Source organism: Polyodon spathula, chromosome 3 (assembly GCF_017654505.1).
Source record: "Polyodon spathula isolate WHYD16114869_AA chromosome 3, ASM1765450v1, whole genome shotgun sequence".
NCBI classification, from domain to species: Eukaryota; Metazoa; Chordata; class Actinopteri; order Acipenseriformes; family Polyodontidae; genus Polyodon; species Polyodon spathula.
Window position 1 is genome coordinate 56,984,141 of NC_054536.1, and position 26,829 is coordinate 57,010,969.

The following is a 26,829-nucleotide window of genomic DNA, read 5'->3' on the forward strand; positions in this document are numbered from 1 at the left end:
ACTAACCCGTCACTCTGTAGATGGAGTGGGGTGGTCCTGGTCTTCGGGATTCCCAGGCACTGGCACATCTAGACCCGGTCCTCAAAGTTGTGCCCCTGGTCTGAATCGAGCTCCTGGGGGATCCCAAACAGGCTGAAGAACTCCTCCAGCAGTGCCTCAGCTACCATCTCTGTCTCTTGATCCAGCAGAGCATATGCCTCCAGCCACCAAGACGAACCGGTTCCCCTTTTCTGAGCATGGGAAGGGGCCCAAGACATCCACGGCAACCCTCTCCATGGGTTAGCCAATCTGGTACTGCTCGAGGGGGGTGTCTGAACAGCCCTTTTCGAGCCACTGCAGTGTCATCGTTACCCGGAAGAATCCTGTACCTGGAATTTCATGGTGGGAGTCGAGCACCTCCCAGTGCTGTGCTTAGGGGACCACTACTTGCTATCTCGTCTCTCCCACTGCTGGCTCCTTCCATCGTGACTGGAGGACTTCATCCTTCAGGGTCTGTCATTCCTGCATCCCATCTTGCGATGGCTGGAAGACCAGGGAGGCCTCCGCCGGTACTCCAGCCATCAAAAGATAGGACGCAGGTCCAGGTCGTTGTCCTGGTGGTCCTCCATTCGCCCCTCTCCACCAGTACCACCACGCAGCCTTGCTCCTCCTCCCCTCTATACAATTCGGCCTCCCTCTCCTCATTCATGCTGCAGGGCTGACATGATAGGGCTCCTGCACTGGTGTTGTTTCTGGGCAGGGCCATAGTCCCTCAGACAAGAGGACTGGAGGTCGCAGGCTGCAAGCTTCGGCGGCGGTGTTCGGCTGCCTTTTTCAGAAGCGGCAGGACGGCGGTCGAGGTTTCCAACTCCGGTTGTTGGGCTGCCCGGAAGAGGGCTAAGGTCGCCCAGGGCCAGTTAGGAGGCTGCATTGCCCTGGGCGGTGCTGATACATGATGGGGCTGGCAGCCTGGTGCATGGTGAACCTCGAGGGGGGGTTTTAGGTTTCCCGCCTCACTGCAACGTCATGTTGGGCCCTCAGTCTGAACTTGTCAAACCAAGGGGTCCTGACCCCAACCCAACTGTCTCAGGGGAGGCAGGTCCGCCCGGGTAGGCTAAGGCCAAGGCCGGACCCACTGCAAGTGCAATGACCTTGTTCTGAGTTCTAATTGCCCACCTGTGTAGCGCAGGAAGTCCAGGCCCAGTATGCAGGGGTCCTGGACAGCTGCTACCCAGACAGGGTCCGTCCCACTGTTTTAGTGGCGAGGTTGCTCTTCCCTTGTATCGGTGCTAGCTTGCCTGTCACAGTACATAATTGTACAGTGCTGGGTTCCAGCTGGACCCCGGCTGGGAGCACATCAGGACGGACCAGTCACTGTTAAACCGGTGTCCACTAGAGCAGTACATGGTACCCTCTCAACTCGGACAGGGACGTGTCAGAAGTCTATTGCACTGGTCCTTCCAACCACCATGGCCGGCCTGTGCTATCCCTTTCTGTAAGCCCCTTAGCGTTTACCCTGCTGCTGCTGGGTGATTGCTGCCCTTATGAGGGTGACCAGCTCTGTAGATCAGGTGGGGGTGATGATGTTGTCTGGGGCTTCCTCTTCACTGGGTTGGGCCATGCGGGCTCCTGGTGGCATGTGAGCGTGTGGTGGCGTTGGGGCAGCGAGCTGGACATGCTGACACAGGGCAGTTGGGGTTAGTCCACGGGCAAAGGCCTCAATTGCCAGGTCCTCCTCTTTGGGCCGGGTACCTGACGTCAGCCTCCAGTATGCCCGTTTTCTCTCCTGGGCCTTGGATTTGGTTAGCTAGGTATAGATGCAGGCCAACTGCTGGCTCCACTCTCTCACGAAGCGGCGCTCTAGGGCTGTAGCTAGCACATAATATTGGATCAGCCTGCAGGGCAGTCTGCCATCCTCCCAGCTGTAACATCTTGTCCGGTATCTTTTCTTCGGCCTGTGGGCTCTCACCTCTCTTGCCCTGCGCATCTTCTTCCCATACGGCACCCGTCCTTGGGTCGCTCCTGACCCTCAGTTCAGCTACCAGCTCTTCTATTCGGGCTCGCAGCTCACCATCCATTTTCTCCCTCTGTTCTTGTTTCACTCCTCGTGTCAGGCGCTGCATGATCCCACTGCTATATACCAATGTAACATTCATCATGTTTGAGCAAAGCAGAACTCGGGAGACCAAGTAGGATTCCAAATGTGACCAGTTTATTTTAAGCAAACTGATGAGAAAGAGCGAATCCCTGTTTGGGATGGGGTTCACGTCAAAATAACAAAAATGGCCTAGTCCCTTTCTTAATGGTTGTTCTCTCACTCTCCCGCAATTACTGCTATCTTCATTCCTCAAATGCACTCTTGCTCGGTCTCTTCTCCACTCCTCAGACTCACTTTTGGGCTTGTCCACTGCTTCACAGCTAAGGCCCTTTCTTTCAGCCTCTCTCTCTGTCCTTCAGTCTCACAACAACCACACAAGTTCAAGTCTACATGTGTTCTCCCATCATGGAGACTTACTCTCCCTATATATAGCCTCGGGGGGCCCCTCCCACCACCCAGATCAACCAGTCAGATCCATTCTCAGCAACCCTCCGGCTCCCACCGTTTCTGGAGTGTAGCCACTTCAAAAATAGCCAAAAAATAGCCCAATTATTTGTTTCAACTGAAAGCAAGCTTATTATTAACAAGAAGGCCTATGCATAAAAAAATAAAAAATAATAAAAAAAAAATCAGTACATTTTTAATAAGATAGTGGAAATCTTTTATGTGACTAATGTATGTCAAAGAAAATATTACAGGAAGGTTGGTGTTTCTTATGTGTTTCACTTAAAACCGGACATCAGGCTTGTTCTTTCCTGCCATCCGAACCCAGATGCTAATTCCCGGACTGTCTGGGTCAAACCCGGACAGGTGTCAACCCTATGCCTACCCCCTGAGTCTACAATGCCTGAACACAAGACAGGAATGTGAAGCATCTGAATGAAAACTAGCTGTTGCGTGCATCTACAAGATGGTTAGTTTCACCCCTCCTCCCCGTCTCCCAAGATCACTGTGAACTTCAGATATTATTTCAACAGTTTATGTTAGACAAATGTTTGTTGACCCCAAATATGATTTATATTTCCATTATAATGTTAATAGTACCAGAAAAAAAAAAGACTGTCCAAAATGCATTACTTTATCCAAACTCCCAGAAGAATCTTTTTGAAGAATAAAAATATGAGTCATGCTGAAGTAATGCTCTTTATATATCATTTTAGATATATCAGTACATTTATGGGGAAGTGCATTCTGCAATTAAAGTGTTTTCTGAAACATTTCAAAGTCATTGAGTGAGGCCAAGGCAATCTCTGTACAGAAGACTTCATCAGGGAGCGAGACCAGTCGATCCAATGAGATGTAGTTTGGCTCAGCAGGGTCATACTGGGCCCTTCCCAAGTGCTTAAGGAACAAATGTCTCTCCTTAATTCTCAGTAACTTTGCATTCAGTGCCTAAAAAACAAAACAAACAGGTAAAACATTAGACTTATTTTTTATTTTTAAATATAACTTTCCGTTTCAGCTCACAAAAACAGAAGCCCATTTCTTTTTATGAATAAGCAATTTAAAGTCACATTTGAAGCAATACTGAAGAACGATTCAACATTATTGCTATGTGTTAGTCCATACTACTGTTTATTTTTACCATGTACAGTACATTTTCATATGCATTACAGAAAACCACAAAATAACTTTACTTGCTTCTATAAACTAACCTGTGTATTGGCCAAGGCAGAGATATCCGAACTAACACTAACTAACAGAACTATCAGAGTCTTTCTGATTTGCTATAACCAAGAAGACTGGCTGCAACATGGAACTAAAACTAAAACTGTTCTATATTTGTAATGATGAAATAATAATGCTCAATACATAATATATTGGATGATTAACAAAATAATTAAAAGGAACATGTCATTTTTAAAGTTGAAGGATGTTCCTTCCTTATGTTCACCTTGGATACCAGTGACTTTGGTATTTTGTGCAAGAAACATCAAAAACAGGCAAACTTTTGCTTAATAGAAAACACTGTATTAAAACTGTCAGCTGCACTTTACTATAAACCCTTCTGAGGATACAGTGTCAAACCCAAACCCTTGGGTACCTGAGGGAATTTGACAATGAGATTGTGAGGGATGCCCATTGTATTGTGCAAATAGTCAAATATTCCTGTAAGTTTCTTCTTGCTTGCAGTTAAAAGCTTTGGTATTCTTGTAACAATGTGCTGGACTTCATTTTTCTGAAAACCCAGTTCTATTTGACACACCTGTAAAAAAGGATCAAAACATAAAATTAGGGGTGTTTGGTGGACAATAATACAATAACTGTGCATATGCTAACCATGTAATAAAACATGCACGTATAACATACAACAATTGCTTGAAGAAGTAGAGCCCTCAGCACTGCATCTTGGACAATTATCACTTAAAAACTAACAGGCTGTATGGTCAAATAACTTACTTTAAGGTTTTCTTTTACTGGTTCTAAACTCCCAGTTAATAACCTTGGAAGACGCGTCACAAGATCCATAGTCTAAAAAATATGAAACAAGTGTCAACAGGGTATCATTGAACTGGTTGTAGAGTTCTTTAGGCTTGAGAGATCTCCTCATAAACATAGTTCAATAAAGGTTGTAACACTGTAAACTACAAAACAATGTGGTCTCTTAAAAATGACACAGCCTCTTTCAGCTTACATGGGAACCTTGCTGTCACCCTTTTGAATAGCAGTTGCCATAACAAATCAGGTTAAACAGGCTGGATATAGATGTAGAACTGAAACTTAGATGATTTTTCAGAACTAGGCATCAGAAAATAATGACAGTAAGTACTGTATGTCCTCATGAACGTATAAAACACCTTTTAGAAATCACCTTTCTTACAGTCCAAGCTGTTATATAATACTCTGTCTACTACTGTATAATACTACTGTCTACTGATGTCTACTACGTTAAAAGGGGAAATTGCCTGAAATTTCTGTTCATATAGCTTAGTCTTTTTTAATGCTTCAGGATCGGCATTTCGTGGCCAAAATACATGGTCCATCAAGAGAGGTAGCATTCCACTTCTCTTAGCAGTGAAATGGTTAAAATAAAAATAAACTTCAATTTACTTTGAAGGTCACGTGGATGTGTATTTTTTGTCATTGGACTGATTTATCTTCCACAAAACAAGCATACAATAAGAACCTTATAACAACTTATCTAAAGAAACAGTCATAGAACAAAAGAGATCATTACCAAAGAATAAATGTTAAAATCATCTCGGAACAAATTATTCCATCTGCTTTACGTCTTGCCATATGTATTGGCAAAAAAACCCTTTTTTTTACTTTAGTGCTCTCATTCAAAATGTCAAATAGACCCCTTGCCCCCTAGACCTGTTTGACTGCATTTTATATAATTATCCTTTGGTTTGTGCAAGCACTGGTTTAAAACACAGATGTGTTTTATTTTATTCAACCTTTGCATCAGACTGCATATTTGTACAGTAGTTCAGAGCAAACAGTCAATTTCAGCACAGCATTAAAGTATTGGCTGTTTGTATAGCTGTTTTTATGCCCTGAATTTGATTTGTTGGTTTAGTAGTGCATTATCTGATTGTGTTCTCAAGGTGACTTTCCACACAAGACCTACCTTCTGCACATTCAATCCAAGCTCTTTCTGGAAAAAGCCTAATCTGTTGTCCAGCCTCTCAACACTAAAGTTCAGCAAATATGGTGCTTTGGAGACCATTCTAGCTACAGCTGTTGAGCTGAACTTTTTGGACTTCAAGTAAGATACCCTAAAACAGTATTTAGAAATAAAAAAAAAAATGAGCGAAGAAACATAGTAATACATTGGCAAGTCTTTATATGTTATAATGTAAACTGTACTTTTGGTGGGATTTGTGTAATTGGGGTGGTGTTTGCCCCATTTGACCATAGTTGTAATTTTCTTTAATTAGTCTCACTGAAGAAAAGTGTGCATTATATGGTATGTGTTCTTAAAGCCATGTAAAATAGAGTAAAAAGATAACTAAAATGGACATGGTACGTTGCCAATTGAGTATCAATTACAAACTGTAGCCAAGAACAATTATAGTAATCATGACAAGAGCAGAAGCCAAGTCTTAGTAAATGATTATATATAAAAACATGTAATAGAAATACTATCCTATTCTGAATAGCAATTTAATTTATAGCTATATTCAGTATATACAGCAAATACCATATCTGTCCACCAGATGATGCTATGTAAAAATCCCATCAGTACAAAAGACAAACAAGCACACTTATGCTTTCTGCCTCTTTCTGACTCATATGGTCATAAAAATTATATATTTATGAATGGTTTTGTGGCTAAAAAAAAAAAAGCCTATCCTGAGACATACCTGTCCTGCAGATTCTCCATGCTCTCTGTGAGGATGAAGGGGTTCTTGGTGATAAAGTGACCCAGGTGGCTCTCCTCCACACCCACCTCTTTGAGAAAGAACAGCCTCTCTTTAATATCAGTCTCAAAATCCAAGCGAAGCAGCATGTTTCCCACATTGGGGCGCTGTTCCAGTTTGGACAAGTCAACTCCTTCAGGAAAGAGAGAAGATTCACGTCAATCATCAAGGGGCATTCAATGACACTGATAGTAAGGTCTGTGTCACACAGGGAAACGCACTGCAATCATTGTTTCACGCCTCTTTTTCCTTTAATTGGTGTAAATTTTTATTTGATTTTTTGATTAACTGTTTATCAATTTTTCAACTCACTACTGCAACCCACTTGCCAATCAGAATGACTGATTATCAAACAGGTTAGGGTCTGCAGGTTAAGGGGTGTGAAGCTACTGAACCCCGGTGGCAAGGGTTCGGACTAGGAGGTTTCTGCCTGATTTGGAGGGTGCCTGACAAGTAGGGGTCGTTGAGCGCAATATGTGAACTGTCCCCAGCGGATAACCACCAACCATCAACTCTGCGCAACCAGGATTCAAACCATTGTGTGGCTCACCTTGCATTCCAGCACTGCAGTGCTTTTAACAGATAAGCCAAAACTGCTCTACATCCCATTTTATAAATGGCTAGTTTCTTTAGGATCAACTCCAGTACAGCTGAGAGTATAATGTGTACAGTATGTGTGGAGAGAAAATTAGTTAATTAAAAGTACTGTGTTTAGAAAGCCAAAATTATAGGTAGCCTAAGAGCATAGAATATGTATGAAAGTCACTTGTGATTAGATTTTTTTTTTTTTTTTGTTATGCAAATTTGTGGAATTAAAGCAGTGAAAAACCTGGGGGTAATATTATTAAGAGCCTTGGCTTGTCAAAAACATAATATTTTTTCATCACTCAATTTTCCTACCCAGAAGGACCAGTTTGCTGAGGGTTTCTGACTGGTCAACATAGTCCCTCAGTGTGACAGAAGCTGGGGGAAGCTGTGGTTGTACAGCAATCTGTAAGGCTTCTTCATCAGAAATCTCCTCAAATGGGGATAGAGGTGAAGCACTCTCTAAATCTAAGAGAAAAAAAAAATGAAAATACACCGTTACTAATGCACAACATGCTCATGATCTCAGTGGTGATATTAGATCTGCCACAGTTTAATGTGTATAGCATTTTTGTGTATATGGAAATGAAGTCAGTGGTGCCTTACATTGTAGTCTATGTATTTGTATTAAGGTAAGCCAACATTAATTTAGAAATTGCTAATTTAGAGTATCTTTTTTTGATAACATTTAGGCAAAATTGAAAGTGTTCAAACTAAACTATTAACAGACCTTAATTTAAACAGTAGCTATATTTAGAGGGCCATCACTTACATCTGTAGCACTCACTTGTGGCTTTTTCAGCCCATTCCAGACCAGGGCTTGGTGCAACCTGGAATGTAGGTACTTAAATTAAAGTCTATGTTCCATTAAATAATGAAAGACCTGGTTGGAACTGGACTGGAGAGCCACAGGTGAGTATCACCGGTTGAGATCAATGTACTGGGTTCCCTAACTTTTCCAATTGTTATTTATAGCAGTGCTTACCTTACTGTACATCACAATACTCTGCAGCAGAACAGCAGACAACAGTATATTTTATAAAGCTCTTTCTTCACTTACCAACCAGCTGACTGTCAGTAACAGCACTCCCTACTACTGCTACCTCCTGTTGGTTTTGACCTTCATATGGAAGCAGGCTGTTTTTAAGGACATCTTGATTGTTCTTGTCCTGGGGTTGTACAGCACTCCCTGTAGAACTGAAGCGGCGTGTTTTCCATCTGCATCTTTCCGGGATTACCCAGCTGTGTTTGTGTGAAGAACGGCTGGCTAGAAGGCTGTAGACTGGAACCAAAGGCTGAACTGCATGCTGGATCCGGGGTGTGTGCAATGAAGCCACCAGGCTACTCACCTGCAGTAAAGAACTCTGTCGGTAGAACTGACGACCAAATGAAGCCATTTCAAAAGAAACAAACACACACATACACACAATCTAAACCTGACAGAAAAAGAGAAAATAAAAAAAAGATATTAAATATAGCACGAGGATTTAGAATAAACAAATGTATTACCAGTAAAATGAACTCATTTCTGTTGCCTGACATTAGGTAAAGATAAATCAGATTTTTAAAAGTTAAATATTTTCAGATAGTTAAAAACTATAGCTTTTTGTATAAAGTTCTATTAACTGTGCTTAAGAATTTCACTTTTTTCAAATAAAGCTGATCAATTTGACCATTTAAAAAGCACAGAGATGCTATACAAAGCATTTAACTGCACCCAACTGAGCCTATATACTAGTAATAATATATCACTACCATATTTTTACAACGTTAGGGAAGAACCGCTTGTCACTTTACGAACCAAGTACAAACAAACTGCCAGGGGAGAGCTCTGGGCTCACTATTTTACTGTGCATATGTTATTATGAGCTATAGAAGTATTACCAGCTTGGATACTGATATCTTTGCTTACCAACTATGTAAAGTTTTAAACGCTTTATCAAAACAAGTTTTGTTATCAGACCTGCGTTATTTATTTATTAATTTTTGTTCAAGAAATTATGCAAGCTGATTCTAGCAACAGTTACAAGCGTAGTAGGGGAGACCAGGGCTAGCTGAGATAATCTGTGGAAAACATCACCCACAGGACAAATGAAGTATGGAGAAGGCTGAAACTATGCACCATGTATAACATTGGTTTGTGATTGATTTACAAACAATGTAGATTGATAGTCAAAGTTTAATACATTTGTTTAAAATAGCGGTTAGAAAAAAATCAGACACAGTGCAGGGTAAGCTGAGACAACACAGAATAAACATGAAATAGGCAACATGATTCCATGTTTTAAATACAGTACCATTATACGCAGCTGGAACAAGTACTATATTCACACAATTACTGCTTTGAGATTTAGCTTTTGTTAGGTAGCTCCCCTAAATCCCTTGTTTAGAAAGATACAGGGTATTAATGCTTGTGACAGAGTAGTCTTCTGCTGTGTGGGCGTGTGCATTTGCTGCCAAGTGACACACAGGAGGTTGAAGCCGATACGCCCCGCAGGCGAACAGGATTTATTTACATATCAAGTCAACACACTTAACAGCTCACGTGACACTACCAGCAATGGAAGAGCACGGAGCACATACAACACAACACATACAACTTTGCTGAAGAGCTTGATCATGGTGGATAGATGTTGAGCACGGATACACTACAGATTACTGTATATATTTTACATGAAAAATGCAGGAAAGTTTAATATTCAAACATTACAAATATTAACAGAACTAAAAATATCAGCAGCATATATTTATCATTAAAGTTAGACATTATTATAATGCCTGTTATAAAATATAACTTCATAACATGTGCAATAAAAATAAATGGTATGAGTAAAAACATTTAATGAAGTTAACTGATTCTGACCATTAAATGTATTAAAAAATACGTGGGATTAAAATTCTGTTTAAAAATCTATATCTGACAAAAGAATAGCCTTTTATAGGTGGACAAAAATTAATGAAGGACAAGGACACTTATCCCAGCAGGAAATGAATACTGAAGAGGATATTAATGAAGAACAAATTAATTTCTGTCTGAAAACTTTTAGGAGTCAATCACATTAGCCTGCTTGAAACAAAACTGATTAATTTCAGATTCTAACTACTAACTTCTAACCACTCTACCTGAAAATGGTTTAACTGAGTCAATCCGTGAGGTTTTTAATGCATACATCTCTAATAAGTACAGTTTATAAGTCTCCAAGTCACAGAGAAAACTATTTTTCAGAGACGCAAATTGTGCCACCAATATTTATAGGATCAGACAGGATCAGTACAACATCGGACATTCTGGAATGCATCTTTTTTTTTGGAAAACATGAATGTAGTCCGTTGCGGCAGAGCAAAGCTCTGCCCTTTTTAAATTGGCAGGGATGGGGTTAATTTCCCCTACCTGCCTGGGTTTATTATGTTCAGGTGGCTGGGGTTGATTAGTTGATTAGGTTAATTAACAATCAATCAGCGCCCAGCCACCTGATATAAAAGGAGGCCTCCCCTTCTCATTTGGGAGGAGGGAGTAGGTTGGTGTTTTGTTGGTTGTGATTTTTCAATTTTCTAAATCCAGTGAAGGCATTGCCCAGCCTGGAAACCTTTACTTTGTACATTTTGCTTTTTGTCTTTCTTTTTGTGTTTCAATCCCTTTGTTTTGGCCCTTGTGCCTTTTTATTTTTGTATCTATTTATAATAAAAGTATATTTTTTTTGAACTGCAGTCTGTCTCTGGGCATCTATCCACTCGCCAGCCTGCCACATCCGTATAAATGGAATACATTTGCAGTGCCACAGGACCTTGGTGTATGGTTATTTTTCATTTATTTCAAGAACACCACCAACAAAAGACAGAGAAGCCTATGAACTTGTAATTTAACAATTAAGTAATCTCCAGCATTTACCAGCATTATCACTCGGTTCATCGCGCATGGTTCTCTCTGCCTGACATCTTGCGATTTTGAATCTGGTGGCTGAAATTAGGTCTTTGCTGGTTGTTAGCATCTTTCTCAGGTGTATCAGTCAAGATTCTAATTTTCTCTGGTTTGCAATCACCACTCTTCTTGGTACCCATGGACCTGCTTTACGGAGAAGCCGGATAGCCTCTGGAGTAATAGCCACTGGACATGGCAGAGGCTGAAGGCTGTTCTTTATCATATTTTCCAAGTGTTGTTTTGTCAATGTTACACATGCGGGCATTTCTCCAAGTCCTAACTCTTTCTGCAGAAACACAGTAGTTCACTTAGTACAAGGCTTCTCAAACTCGGTCCTGGGGATCCCCTGTGGCTGCTGATTTTTCATTCCAACCAAGCTCTCAATCACTTAACTAGACCCTTAATTGTACTGATAATTTGCTTAATTATACCTTTTTACTTGTTTTCAGCTCTTAAACAGTTGCAGTTCAAGTTACTTAACAAATGTTATTGTTAACTTGAAATATTAGCAGTTCAATTAAGGGTCTAGTTAAGTAATTGAGTGCTTGGTTGGAATGAAAACCAGCAGCCACAGGGGGTCCCCAGGATCGAGTTTGAGAAGCCCTAACTTAGTAGGTGCTGTATTTGTTTGGCTATGAGTCACAATATCTCATTTCTCAAAAATTACTCTAGGATATGAAACACAAATGTCTGACAACTTGAAAAGTTTGTCATGGAAGCTGGGCCCGTTACAGTTTTCAAGTCTTGACTAAAAACGCACTTTTATAAAATGGCTTTCTTATCTTAGTGGGTTTTAATGTAACTAAAACTGTTGCTTGTGTATTATGTGTATACTGTTAATGGTCTGATTGTGGCAGTTGTATTGTTGATATGCTATAAAACGTATTGTGGTTTGTTCTTTTTTTCTGCTATGTACTGTACAGTGCTATATAAATGCAATAACTAAATCAAATAAACATGACTATCCTACTACATGGAAACATGTCACCATGTGACAGGAACTTATGAGCAGTGTCTCAACTTACCCAATTTCTCAGCGTGCCCCGGTCTGCCTATGCTCATATAAACAATTTGGGCAACTAAATGATGTTGCAATATCCTGCGTCTCCGTGCTATTTTTGGTGTAACCTAAAATTAGAAGAAAAAAGGCAATCAACTTACTGTCAAGTGGTGTAAACGTACCGTATCCAAAATAAAAGCAATTTAATTAGTTAAATTCAGATCGACGACACAAATGGGAAATTGGCCTGCATAAACAGAAACACCGTGGGTGCGTTTGACCGATTTCACCCACGTGGGTCCACCAAGCAGTCCTTCGGAAATGTAATCATTTCAGTGCGGGAGAGTTCATCTTCATGCAGACTGGGGGAGCCCAGTGACCTTGCCCGCAAAAACAAACAAGGGCATCGCAAACAACGCAGTTGACAGAGTAAAACACTGATATATAATACTTTGTCTTATTTCATTGTTTCTGTCTGAGTTTGTGTAGTTTGGGTACTAATCCTGTATTGCAATCATTCAGTCCCCCCAGATTTAAGAGCACATGGGCAGTCGCAGCTCATTCAGCAGCGGCTGTAGAGAGGCAGGGAAGCAGAAGAGCTTTGCAGAGATGGCGCCTGCATCAGAATGTCAGACACTTAGCAAAGACGATGTCAATTACAGAGTGCATTTCCGTATGATTAACGAACAGCAAGTGGAAGATATCACCATTGATTTCTTTTACAAACCGCACACCATCACGCTGCTCACTTTTACGACAGCCAGTCTCATGTACTTTGCTTTTACCAGGTAAGCGATGGAGTGACTCTGGTGCGCGTGTTGCCGCGACGTGCCAGATGTCGAATTACCAAATTTGTATTATCAGCGGTACAGCAGTGTAATCCAGATGTTCAATAAGCATTGGTGATGCGCTACATTAAAACGCGTAGGATATTGTATCCATTTAGGTAACGACACAAGCGAGCCGCAATGATAGTCTACCTATATAATTTATGCAACCAGCTCATTTGAGTTATTCATTTATGCAGACCAATGCCGTAAGGTCGATGGACTCAGTATCAAATAAAGTATCTCCTTCATCTTATATATTAGTTAATGTTTTATGAAATTCGAATTTAACAAGACAGGATCCTTAAAAATTAATTTTTAATTGATGTTTCAGTTTGCTTCCTGGTATGAAAAACCATTCACTGGTTCGGTGTACAGCCACTTGTTTTTATTATTTACTGTATACACTGTCATTAAAGTACACATTCCATCTTCTAGCTCGTGTGTGACTAAGTATATAAACTGTCTATTGTAATATTGTATGGATTGTCAGAATTGGTTTTCAGTACATGCCTGCTGTTTAGCATTGAGGGGTCGCCATGACATTAGAAAGGAGGGGGGGGGGGGGCGGTACTCTTCTTCGTAACCGTTACTAGAAGTCGATTATTGTGATATGATCGACATTTAATATGAACAGTTAGTTGAATGATAATCCGTAATTGAATTGCAGTAAGGTAAAAACTAATTACATAATTGTGTAATGCTACCAGAACAGCTCAGTGTTCCTAAACAAGTATGTAATTGTTGCCATGACTGTGTTATTGGTTACAGTATTTCATGCTTTGTATCCTCCTATTTTTTTAAAAAGCTGTGTGTGTACCCATGCTAAGTTAACACAATTTTTATTCTAAGTGAAACACTTGTTGATGTTAAAATTATTCAAATTAAAAGCTCTGGCATTATCAGTTTTCCAGAAAATGGTGCAAACTTAGCACAGTGGTAAATGCTGTTATATGACTGTTGCCCTTTGCAGTATACGCCTAGTTCTGTCTCTGAACTTGCAGGTACAGCAGGTTGGGTAGTCCACCTGTGGTGGCTCAAAATCCAGAGAACTGGTGGTTAGCTTGACGTCACAGATTCCTGTAGAAAGATCTTCGTTATTATGGTCTGTAAAAAAATGGTTTTGGTTTTAGTCATCTCAAAGGTTCTTTCCACTCTCGCGCTCTTAAAATATTTTGTTTAATCTTGCTTAGTTAACTGGAATGTATTTCAGAATCTATCATAATAGCACTCCATTGTTCAAAATTGAATGTTTGTAATGCCTTTGTTCCGTGTGCCACTGGAAGTTAGTTTCCAGTGACACATCAAGTGTCCAAATGCAAATGATAAATAATGACATGCAGCAATGCTCACTGGGATCTGAAAGGATGTATGTATGATGTGTGTTTAAACCTAAGAACAACATATTATATTTCGTTTGACACAATGATTTAGGGAGAGCGTTGTCCTATGAGCTTTGCTGCTAATTTCCAGGAGCAGATTGAATCTTCCCTGCTGATGGAAACAATGATGGTCTTACTGTGTCCACATATAGAGCTGAGATTGAGTTAATGAACTCAGCCCCATTGGCAGTTGGAAACCAGGCATAAGACCATTTTGTATAAATGGAAAAGACTGAAATTGAATATAAAAATAAAGTGGCTGTACACAGTGTATTTACTACATTAACATCTACTCCATTTTCTCTTTTTTTTTTTTATTTCGAAACATTCTACACTTGGTCAAAGTTTAGGATAAATATCACTCAAACAGATATAAGAACCAACATTTTTTGCATCGGGGGAAACGAGTGCTTTTTCAGCCTTGGCTAGTTCTTGCACCTGTCTGGCCTAACTGCTTATCTTCCTGGCAGCAGTTGGTGCAGACCAAGACTGGCACTTCATGTTTATAACTAATGTATTCTGTTAGCATTGAATGAACTGTGTAAGCCCAGGTGGTTTCTGGTAGACTTGCACTTATCTTGCTGTGGTTACATGTTGGCTTTGAAACAGGCCGAGACTGTAACGTTCATCCTACCGATGCATTCAGGCAAAACAGAGTCAAGAAGGCACTCTTACTGGATTTAAGAAAAGAAAAAAGTTATTTAAGCCCTTAGGAACTCAGGTATTGCTGCTGCATTTGCGTTTTTCAGACAGATACGTGAAACAATAAACGTGCAAGTTTGTTATGACAGCAGGTATGTTAGTTGTGACTGAAGGTCAGACATATTTATTGCCCACTGTCTGGGGGTGGGGGGCAAGGCAGGTATGTGTACTTCTTCAGTTGTGATGAAAGTTTAATCAAGGAGTTTGGTCTGGATTTACTTTTACACAAGGAGGGGGGAAGAAAGCATGTCCACCTGTCTGTGCATACAGTGTGTTGTATGTAGGTCATGTTGATCTACTTTTTCCTTAAACTGGTAGATCATTTGCAGATGGCACCACCTTGCTGAATTAGTCATTAGGTACATGTGTGTATCTAAGGGGTACCCTTATCCTTGTGGAGTATGGGTGCAAAACTGAGTGGTGTCTTTGTTTTGTGGTCAATTCTGGTATGAGAGACCTTTCTTTTTCTTTCTTGTGTCCTGACAGAAATGATTCGGTGCATGAAGACAACCTTTGGGTAGGCATGTTCTTGGTGATTTTCTTCTTTCTCATCATCAGTGTTCTAGCATTTCCGAATGGTAAGTGGGTTTGTCTTTGTTTGGTTGATTTGAAGATAATAACAGAACTTCAAAAAAAATGATTTTGCAAATATGTTACAGGGCCGTTTACAAGACCACATCCAGCGATATGGCGCATGGTTTTTGGTAAGTATAAAACATTTTAAAAAAATGAATACATTGTAAAGTACCAAATATTAGGATTTAATGCATTTTCTTTCAGTAGTGTACCCCCTGTACAAAAGCACTGTATGGAAAACTGAACCAGTATTCATTGCTCAGTACTCGTTTTACACACACAACTGAATTGTGTTTTGCATTTTGTAAAGATGACTAACAAACCTCCATTTTGAAACACTGAGAGAATTATCTTTCACTGTGCATGGAAGTTTCATATCAGTTTGCTTTGTTGGTTTGTATAGTCTGCTTAAGTCAATATCAGTGTAAGAGGCATTTCCTCACCCAGTCACCAAACAAGATTTAACTAACGCCTTAAACGGAGGGTCTTATTAGTAGTTGTAAATTGTTTCTATAATACATTCAAAGTGGTGTTGTGTTTTTTGTGTTTTATTGTATTTTTTTTTGCTTTTAGATACAAATTTTGCTTATGAAAATTTGGAGTAAATATATTTGAATGTAGCCCTATATGTTTAATTGAACCTAGGTGTTGAATAAGTAAAGTACTGTCTGGTTTAAATGTGCACCTTGATTGGTATTGACTGTAGACACACAACCCAGTGTGTAAAAATGTAATTATCGTCATGTTCATGCCACGAGTAGAGCAGCACTGAGCAGGAGTGTTGATTTTGCAGGTCTGAGTGTGCTGTACTTCCTCGTCCTGGTGTTTGTACTCTTTCTGAACTGGGAGCAGGTGAAGGGGGTCATGTACTGGTTGGACCCTAACCTGCGCTATGCCACTCGTGAAGCTGACATCATGGTGAGGAAACGGAACCAAGAAGTTGAATTCTCTTGTGTTGTGTTTTGATATTGGCAGGGTTCTGACTTAGACATTCGTGTGAAATAGGTATACATGACCTAGAAAGCTGTGACTAAAATGAATATGCTTTGTGATGGATCAGCTTTGGTAATCTTTAACTAAAATTCAAAGACATACAAGTGGTGTATGTTATTGATTGTACTTGCCCTGTCACGACCAAGCATTTTTCAGTGGGTTGCTCACATAGGACCAGGCGTTTTTTGGCTGTAGTTGACTCTCTTCCTATAAAAATTCACTACAAATCTAATTATTACAGTAGCATCTTGGAAATGGTCTCCTTTTTTTTTTCAACATATTTCTTTTTTAATGTATATTTTTAAGTTGTTTTGTATTCTGCTTAGAGAGACATGTATAAAAATGTGTTATTCTATGACCCGAGGGACCTTATTGTACTTCCTGAAAGTTTTGTTGAAAAATATTGATGTTTGGGCCAATTACAAGACATTGTTTCACCTGAGTGATTGCAGTGACATAATACACATTTTTTCTTAGTGTCATTATAAGCAGTAATGGACACTACTCTCAATTTATTTTCTCAAAATAAATATTTATTAATAAAATAATGCATTCCATTATTATCAGTAATAAGGAAAAAAAAACATACCTGACACTTTAGTTCATGAAACAGTATCTTCTTATTACCATTCAAATACATCAGATTTAGTGTTTTTCTATTAGCTCTACACAAGTTCATGTGATATTTTGTTTCTTCTTTTGCCTCTGTGGGCTGCTGTAAACTGTCTCCACCCTTTAGGCAATAAATGCCCCTCTCAGTGATGTCACATGAAGAAAATGAAAAGGATGTGAACATCAGTCCCTTCACTATGTAATGATATGTATTTCAACCCTGTACTGCAAAGTATGGTGAACCTTTAAGTCATCAAAACAAAGTGCTTTTTTTATCATGTTTACACGATTGCGATTCCAAAAGCCTGCTTCAGTATGATCGTGTTAACATGATCCTGGTCCTTAAAGGGTTAAATATTCATGCATGCTAGTGAAGTTTTTTTGTTATAACTTGACAACCTGACATTCATCACTGTCTTATTGTGCAAGACCTATACTGATCTATTTTAGGATGCAGCAGGTGCTAAGGGTTGTAGGGGTTGTGGACCTGGTTGCCCCGTGTCTTTCCACTCTTTAGGTAACTACAAACATAAGCTATAGCATAGAAATGTAGAGTGATATTTTATTTAAATGTTTCCTCAATGGGATTAATCTATTGGGATATACATCTTCCTCTTTTGAGAGCGAATCTGTGAATAGTTATATGTTTTTCAGTTTGATCATAACTTTGTATTTATAAAGTAACCTAATAAATTAATTGACACCTTTTTATTTCCAAAAGTTAGCAGTACAAAATAGTGTACCCTGTGGTGTGGGTGATCTCTCGGTTTTCTGTTTAGTGGCCATTCCTGACAAGCTTTGATCAATTTCAAATTGTCCCTGGTGGATTATATTACTCCCCAAAAATGGTTTCTACTAGTATTGATGACTTTGCACAGTGCCAGCCAAAACTGTGCCTATATACTTGTTAAGGGTTACCGTGGCAGTTTCCCAGAGTAATGGGGATTTGTTTGTGTTCATTTAGGAATATGCTGAAAATTGCCATAACATCACATGGGAGCGGATTGTCAGCCATTTTGACATATTTGCATTCGGGCATTTCTGGGGATGGTCCATGAAGGCCCTTCTGATCCGCAGTTATGGTCTTTGCTGGACAATCAGTATCACATGGGAGATGACAGAGGTAAGGCAAAGCACTTGAGAACAAACAAATTGGATTAACAAACAGAGTTTATCTTCGATGGACTATGATTCTCTGTCTCATTCACTACCTTTTTACCCTCTGGCCATTCCTACAACAAACCATTCAATCATAGGTTCCTTCAGATTGCACTGTGCCCCAGGGGATGCTTCATTTTGTTTCATGATGTTACTGTAGATCAAAACTGATCTTCTTTGTTTTTTTAATTTATTTTTGAAAAGTGGATGAATTTAAGATTATGCATCAAGAACGTGAGTACTAGGCACATTTCATTCATTTTTATTATTCTTGGCAAATCTCATCTGGATTAGCAGCCAGACACACAGAGATTCTGTGCTATGGAAATCTTATTTGCAAATCTCAGCCTTTGGAGGAATTCATATTTATTGACCCCAAAACACGAAGGCCCTGCCCACACTATACCTTTTAAACCATATTAGTTGCCTTTAAACCGTCTTAAAAGTGCTAAATACGGTTACTGTCTACATTATGCAATGTTTAATACCGTACTCGAGAACTGGACTCAAGACCACCTCAGGGGTAGTCTTGAGTCCGGAACTAAATTAGATTGCATCAGGGGGTGCCGTTTGTCAGAAGTGTGAATGCTCTGCATCCTCCAATATCCCAAAATGCAATGGCAAATGCAGTTCTCAGAACTGGCGCTTGAAGGAGTTGAGAATGACTGTCAATACTGCTGTACCATGTACAATTTCTGAGGCTTGTTGTAAAATGGTGAGTCATGGAGCATCAGAAAACAAAATCAAGGCACATCTACGTTCCCGCTAGCCACTTGCCACGTCGCCACAAGCGAAACATGCAGTGGAAAGAAAACCGCGTCGCACTCAAAATAAGGATTATGCAATACGTGAATATCTCTGCAAACCTATTCAGAATGCTTTTTCATATGAGACTAAGTTTAGCATTTATTAAATGGGAATCTGAGTTATAGTACACTTTAAATAATACAGTTTTGTGTGTATTGTAAAGGCTGCGGTCTGGCATTTAAATAATCTGTTTTCAAATAAGTATAAATAATATGTTTCATACACGTGGAACAGTATGTTTTAAGTATTGTTAAGTGGCTTAACAAGTTTTTCCAGTGTGGCTAAAAAATATGTGGCTTTAGCCATGGTGGTTAACTAAATAAAAGACTTAGAGGGAACGTAGCACATTGATATCAGCGATGAAATCGGTCAAAAACTTCAGAGTTTAAAACAAAATCCACACATTATAAAATATACCTTGTGGTTTTAAGAAACAAAACCATAACGTACGTGCTAAAAAGCTGTATGTCTTAGGCCGGCACAGGCTCTGTATTTGCAAGATTATAAACACAGTGCATGCTGGGATACTGTCGTATTCAGTCCCACAGTTCATTGCACTGCTAGGAACTGTAACCAAACTATTAGTGTGGAGGCTGAGCTGGATCCATTCAAACGTTTTTGAGTATGGTTCTCGAGATCAGTTATGTAGTGTATACAGGACCTAAATCAGAACTAACATGCTAGCTCAGGTAGACATTGTTTAATGGGATATTCAAGGATTCTGTTCTCTGGTTCCTTAATTGCGTTCTAAAAATTGCTTTACAGTCAGTGTAGAAGCCTGGCTACACTCCTACAAGCTGTAGGCCCAGAACAGAGAATAGGAAATCTGTTATATCAGCTGAAACTAAAGATTATTGAAGGGGAAAAGAGAAAAAAAAAATAATATATATAATGTAAAAAGTATACTCGCGCACAAAACTTGTAGACCATGTATTTGAGTATAAAAGGCTGCAAAAGCCTTTAAGCTCTGGAAGTAAGGGAATCTTTATGTGGAACCATGTCATTTAATAATGTGACTGAGTCCATTGACTTCTGTAAACTCATTCAACTTTTTCCCAAACCCAGATTCATGCTCTTGCCCATGTACCCAGTGAATGTTGGAGCATTTGTTTTTTGTTGTACTGGTTTCATGACACCTTTCTGGTTCCAACCTGCCTCATCAGTGTTTGATGCGCTTTCTTATTTTCTAAAGAGTCATGTTGTTTAAAATGCACCTGTTGAGCACAGCTTAATTAACAGGACAGCTGTAAAGTATAAATATAGAATTCAGTGGCAGTACTTTGATTCCCTTGGAATTGTTTACTTGCAGAACTGAGAAATAAAAATAGATGTTTAAAAAAAAAATGAAGAATGTCTGTCCTGTTGTTGTTGTGGTGCATGTTAGGTGATAGCTCCTGAAATAGCTATTCTATTTGGCAAATGTTTGAGAAACCGTGACCTTTGTTACTGCAAGTACTGCCCTGAACCAATGATAATGCCTGTTTGTGAAGTCAGAGAACCAACTGTTTTTCCATAATTGTTGCTGAATAGGTGCACACATCTCATACAGCTTATACAGCGAGGTCCAGTGGAGCTAGTGGATGACTCGTGACCACATCAATTTGCGACATTGCTGACCTTTTTAGGATTTTCTGTAGTTTGTCTGTGAATAATAAACTCCCTGCTCTGCCACTGATTTACAACATAACTTTGGGTAAATTGCTTGCTTCTCTTGTTGTACAGCTTGCTTAAAACTGGTACAAGCAAGCCTGCTTTGGAAATATAGCATTACATCGCAGTTGCACTGTCCTAAGTACATTTTAATTTGCAGAAGTACCAAAAAGCTAACAAGATGCTGTAACTAATCTACCATGTAATTTCACCAAAGGTACCGGTGGATACCATTCAAATTGGAAAATAGGCTAAAAGATTGGCATGGAGTCAGTGCCCTGGTTGTGTTGCTTTAGCTATTATCAATGCAGAAGAATGATGTGAGGCTCAGGCTGCAATTTCTCATTGAGAAGCACTGCATCTTTTGTGTTTGCAAAGAGTACGATCATTTTTCCGCCTTGAATGATTCACCAGTTGTGTGGGTGATGCTTTCCAAATGACCTGTTCGCTTTGCTTATGTAGCGGTCACAACTAAACTGCATGATTTTCAACATACTCTTACCATTTGAGAGCAAGCTAATTAGACACACCACACATCTTTTACAGTTGACAGGAAAACACATAATGGTTCAAACTGCTACCTAAATTATTCCCTGATTGACATGCAGTGGTTTAATATTTTTGTGGCTCATGTTCCTAATATACCTTAATTGTTGTCATCATTGGCGTTTACTAATATAAAGACACATTGCTCTAGCCTGTGTTACAGATGTCTATGATGGGAAACTAGAACTCATAAACACTTGTAAAAACGCATCTAGTAGACTATAAAGTAGGGATGGGGCCTTTTAAACGTATAAACTGTTTTTAAAAAGTGGTTACACGTTTGTGCTAGATGTTTAAATAGTCATGTGACACATTTCACCAAATGTATGCTTTAAAAAAAAAAAAAACTAGTAATTTAGCATGGGTTTGTTAATTTTATATCAAACACCCCCTGCCAATAATAACAGCTCTCAGTTAAATACGACCAGGATACTTTAAGAACAAGCATTCATTCCAAAACACGTGAACAGAAGGAAGTCTTTCATTGAGGAATTGCGTTTCAGACTGGTCAAGATGAGTGGAAGGAAATAGAGTACGGTTTGGCAATGTTTTAAAACTGCAGGGGAGAAATCTGTCAAATGCACTATATGTAATTAACTATGAAGTTATAGTGGGAGCACAGGCACAATGCTAAAACATCTTAAATTGAAACGCACAGTTTCAAGTGGGGCAGAAGACGAGCGTGATGGTGCGGCCTGTGGAAGCTTTGCAGCACAACAAAAGATCGAATGAATCAGTAATCTTGTGGGAGAAATAATCGTGAAGGATAAATTGGTGTACTAGAAGCAGAGGGACTGAGGTCTCTTGAAATATGTGGAGCCATCATATCAAGTTCTGTATTGCAAAGTTATGACAGCACGAGTACGCTGTATGTATGATTCAACAGTTAACAGAAACAGTACGAGTCAATCGCAACAGATACTTGGACGAGTCTGGCCATGGATTCGTGCACAACTGTAACTGCGCTACTTTAGCCCCACCAGGGAGCTGATGGGAACTGTACTGCAAACTATTGCAATGCCTGAGCGACACAGTGCTCAAAATATAGCAACTCGTTTGGCAGAAATAACTAAAGAATTTGGGATACAGGAGAAGATTGTTGCATGTGTACATGACATTGCAAGTAACATGATCGATGCTGGAAACTTATGCGATAAGTGGGAAGATGTTGCTTGTTTTGCCCACACACTGCAGCTGTGTGTAAATGCCAGTCTTGATAAAGCCTTCATCAGAACAACTATAGCTGCAGCTAGCAACTTGGTAGGTTACTTCCATCGCAGCACTGTTGCAACCTGCACACTGGTAAAGTGAGGAAAAGTTTGCAAGACATTCTCTAATCCAGTATTGCTGCTGCAATACAGGATGCAATGTATAAAGTGCATGTTTGTGTATACATAACAAATATGGTTTAAATGTTTAAACAATGATACTGCATAGCGTTTAAACGTTCATTAAAATGTACCAAAATGCACATCCCTCCTATAAAGGTTAAAGGTGTTTTTTTAATGTATTTTTTTTTATGTGTTTTAGTTAAATCCAAGGATACGCTGGTACGTGTATTTGTTTTTTAGCCCTGATGATGTGTTTTTCTCCCCTCTTAGCTTTTCTTCATGCACCTGTTGCCTAACTTTGCGGAGTGTTGGTGGGATCAAGTTATTCTGGACATTCTTCTCTGCAACGGGTGTGGGATCTGGCTTGGAATGACTGTGTGCCGCTTCTTAGAGATAAGGACTTACCACTGGGCAAGCATCAAGTAGGTTTTGCTGCTGAATATAAATGTGCCATTCATTCAGTGGTGATTTAGTGTGTTTTATTCATAAAACCACTTTAACCTTGTAAAGTACAGAAAAGCAGGACATGATGATCAGAATTTTTCTGATTTCTGTCTTTAAGTTCCTGTCCCCTGAGCTCTGTAATGTAAATATAGGAACAGAATTGGACTGCTTCTTTTTAAAAAATGTTTTCAAGCCAAAAACAATAAAATATGACACATTGTTGGTGTATACCAGTGGTTTAGTGTGTTTTATTATAGTTGCCATTTATTTTTTTAAATGTTTCAGGGACATTCACTCCACCACAGGAAAGATCAAGAGAGCCGTGTTGCAGTTCACTCCAGCCAGCTGGACCTATGTGCGCTGGTTTGACCCTAAATCATCCTTTCAGCGGGTGGCTGGAATCTACCTCTTCATGATAATCTGGCAGGTAAATTCAGCACTAGAATTGTGCAAGTGGTACACTAAAGCACAGGGATCAGAAAGAGAATTTTTTTCTAAAACAGTGGTCTAAGGAGATATTTTTGTTATACTGAACATATGTTTATTATTATTATTTGAAAGAATTTATTAATTTTAAAGAACCAATGTCCTCACATTGTTGCTTAATGTAAATGCTAACCATGAGTAACAAGTTTTGACAAACAGTATCAGTTTTATGAACCCTTAATACTTGATAGTAGCCTACTGTGAATTTGAATTTTTTGTAAAATCTATTGGTAATAATACTGTTGTTATGGAAGTTATAAATGTTGGCAATAAGGAAATATTTGAAAACTGGTATTGACTCCTGCAAGTTGGTAGTTGAAAAGATATTCAAGTTCTTAAGAAAAAGATCATTCTTCCCAGTCCCCAATTTAACACTAGTAGAATGGACTTCCTTATCTCTCTTCAGTACGTTAGGAAGTCCAAGATATAATGTGAGTCGGGGTAGGTGAAACTAGCTATGTATGTCTCCAGCAAGACTCTGAAAAGGCATTACAATGAATAGCTGTTTTTGATTGTTAGGAGGCATGGAGCAGTGTAGCTGTTACCTGAATCCAAATAAACAGTAATCCACGGCAACTGTTATTTGCATGAATTTTTATTTTCCTTAAAGTTGAATCTGTTAAGTAAATGGAATTGAACCCCTGAACAGCATATCTGTAATAAACTTAAAAGCATTCCGTACTGTTTATTCTTTTCAACCCTTCTCTGTCTTACTGTTTTTTCCACAGTAGATATGTCCCAATAGATATTAGTTTATCAATTAAAAAATAATGACTAGATTACATACAATATACAAGAACATAACAGGGTGTGTTCTTCGTACTGAATTGGCCTACCTCCTAATCCATCACTGCAAACGCCCTCAGACTACAATGTGTCTGCACTGGCATTTCCTTAAGTCTAAATCTGTCTCTTAAACAGGGAAAGAATATTCCTAAATGCAAGAACTTAACAGGTCAGTGTGAGTTTAAAACAAGCGGTGCACAGGCAATTCAAAATAAAGTTCAGCACTCTTTTTATAGGAGTCGGCTGCAGTATACAGTCCAAGTTTCTGATTACAATTCAGACTGAGTGACTCAGTTCTCTGTGGAATGGAGAGAGTTCTAATGACAGCACATTCATTGCTACTGATTACCACACAATAACAGCATCAGCCAGTTAGTTGCTTTGAGACCCTGCTACTCCGGCCCTGCAGGAATGTGCCAAAATAGTGGAAACCTCTTTCCCTTGCTATAGTATTGCTTGTTAAAACACTTAACATGTGCAGAAAATCAAAATAGGAGCTTTTTAACAAAAAAAATTACATTTAAAATGTGCTTGAAAATTTTAACAAATTCGTGGAACCAGGTTGTTTTTTTATTGTAGTAGTTTTGGTATTTTTTATAATCTTTCTTATAAAATAATTTCTCTATAAAGCATGTTTTAGGAGTCAAATGGTAATCTGAAATGTTGAATATGTCATTGCAAGAAGAGGTCTTTAAATGTCTCATTGGATGCTTTTTCTCCCTATTTGGTCAAAGAAGCTTGCCAATAAAGGATTGCTTGGCACATCCTTTAGTTATAGTAGAAAGTTGCGCAAGGTTACATCACAAATGGAATTTGCACTTCTGAGCATAATGTATGACTTTGACATGTTCCCATACATCTTCTCATGCTGAACAGATTTACCAACCCCATTTAGTCATGCAGTTCCTGTAGTGCGTGGTGTGTGCGTGCTACATCACATAAATAATATCTGGAGAGAGAGAGAGGAATGACTTTCTAAGTTGGATGGAAACCCGGCCATTGTAATGCACATACCTGGTTATGTCATACTCTTGGAACCGTTTCCCAAAAGGGCTTTAGTTTTCAGTCTAGTTCGCCATACTGTATTCATTTTATACAACATGCATCTTCTGTTAAAGGAATCCCTGAGAAAGTGGTGAAGGTTCTGAGCTATCGCCTAATTTATAGCAATGTGATGTAACCAACTTTAGAGGAGGTCATGTGTGTTTAACTTTCTCTCATATTTTACATATTTGGTGTAATTTGTCTTCACATGAATCCACCTTTTCTATGGTGTAAGTCACGTGTATATTCGTTGATATGTGTGGTCACCAGAGGTTGTCAAAAGGTCATCATTCAGAACATCTTGGCATCATTTAGCCATATAAACCAAAAAAAGGAATCCTTTCCAAAACACACAAATATGTATTTGTTACAGTAAAAGTTTGAATCTAGTAAATCTTAAGTTTTACCGGTAACTGTCAATATTTACCAAGTAAGGTGGTAAATGTCCAGCATTATAAAGAAAGATATTTTGCTTATTGGATATTTACCTGTTAATCTTTTACCGGTAAATGTCCAAAGTAAAAAGGTATCATGTTTATTTTGGATATTTACCGCTTTACTTGGTAAATGTCAACATTTACCAACAAATCTTAAGATATGCCAATATTTAGGCTTTTACTATAATGTATGCATGGGTGGGGATACACCATGTACTGTGTGTGTATTTCTTTATGTATATTTGTTTTTTTTACAATTCTTGACCATTTTATTTTACAAGATTTGAATGCCAAGTCATCTCAAAGCTTAACCTTCAACAAAACACATTGTGGAATATAATAGTTAAAACCAATAATGTTGTTATTTTTTAAGGTTAGTATTGATTGAAAAAATATTGTTGTCGTGTGTTTTTTTTTTTCTCTTGGGTGACTTACACATGTAAGTCACATGATATTACATATGTTTCTAACACATCAATTTTGGTTATTTTTCAGTTGACAGAGTTGAATACGTTTTTCCTGAAACATATCTTAGTGTTCCAAGCCTGTCATGCACTGAGCTGGTGCAGAATTCTATTCATTGGCATCATTACAGCCCCCACAGTACGGTAAGATACACTTGTGAATCATTTTGCTATTTAAATACTGCAGACCTAGGACTATTTTAATGTGTTTTGAAATAATTCTTAGTCATGTGATCCACTTGTGTAACCTACTATTTAAATGATGTAATGATTAGTTGGACTACCTTTGTTTTTTATATTAATACTTAATGTTGTAACAGGATCTCCTAGGTTACACACTTCCTATAAACAAATGACTAATTCAGAAGTATTTAAAATACTTTTATTAATTGTTCAAAACAATGTTGCCAATCATGGATTTTAAGTATAATATGTATATTTAAAACAGTACAGTTTATTATCTATCAAAGGTAACTATACAAACTGAAAGACATTAATACATTATTAAAAAGCTACATCTTAATAATTGTATATTACAAGATTTAACATCTAAGTGCAAGCTGCTGTATTTGTCATTTAACAGAATTCTAACTTTGAATCCCATATTAATCACTGATATCTCTGTCTCTTCAACAA

General features: G+C 38.8%; 2 protein-coding genes across 3 annotated transcripts in view; one reads left to right on the forward strand and one right to left on the reverse strand.

Moving 5' to 3' along the window:
- Positions 1–3,210: 3,210 nt before the first annotated feature.
- Positions 3,211–12,899, reverse strand: mterf3 (mitochondrial transcription termination factor 3). Of its 2 annotated transcripts, XM_041245553.1 has the most exons (9): positions 12,734–12,899; positions 11,974–12,076; positions 8,090–8,465; positions 7,345–7,497; positions 6,388–6,577; positions 5,652–5,799; positions 4,478–4,549; positions 4,122–4,283; positions 3,211–3,469 (listed from the first exon to the last, which is right to left on the reverse strand). In XM_041245553.1, the coding sequence occupies exons 3-9, from the start codon at positions 8,448–8,450 to the stop codon at positions 3,275–3,277; spliced, it is 1,281 nt and encodes a 426-aa protein (XP_041101487.1). In that variant the 5' UTR covers positions 8,451–8,465; positions 11,974–12,076; positions 12,734–12,899; the 3' UTR covers positions 3,211–3,274. The 2 variants fall into 2 exon arrangements, with proteins under 2 accessions (XP_041101487.1, XP_041101486.1); XM_041245552.1 differs by lacking the exons at positions 11,974–12,076; positions 12,734–12,899 and adding an exon at positions 12,110–12,240.
- LOC121313224 (phosphatidylserine synthase 1-like) overlaps positions 12,402–26,829 on the forward strand; it is a 22,486-nt gene continuing 8,058 nt past the window's right edge. The window contains exons 1-8 of the mRNA XM_041245551.1: positions 12,402–12,736; positions 15,346–15,437; positions 15,519–15,563; positions 16,229–16,353; positions 18,005–18,163; positions 22,803–22,954; positions 23,262–23,403; positions 26,225–26,337. Of these exons, the coding sequence (XP_041101485.1) occupies positions 12,492–12,736; positions 15,346–15,437; positions 15,519–15,563; positions 16,229–16,353; positions 18,005–18,163; positions 22,803–22,954; positions 23,262–23,403; positions 26,225–26,337 (1,073 nt within the window). The 5' untranslated portion in view covers positions 12,402–12,491. The remainder of the gene's footprint in view (positions 12,737–15,345; positions 15,438–15,518; positions 15,564–16,228; positions 16,354–18,004; positions 18,164–22,802; positions 22,955–23,261; positions 23,404–26,224; positions 26,338–26,829) is intronic.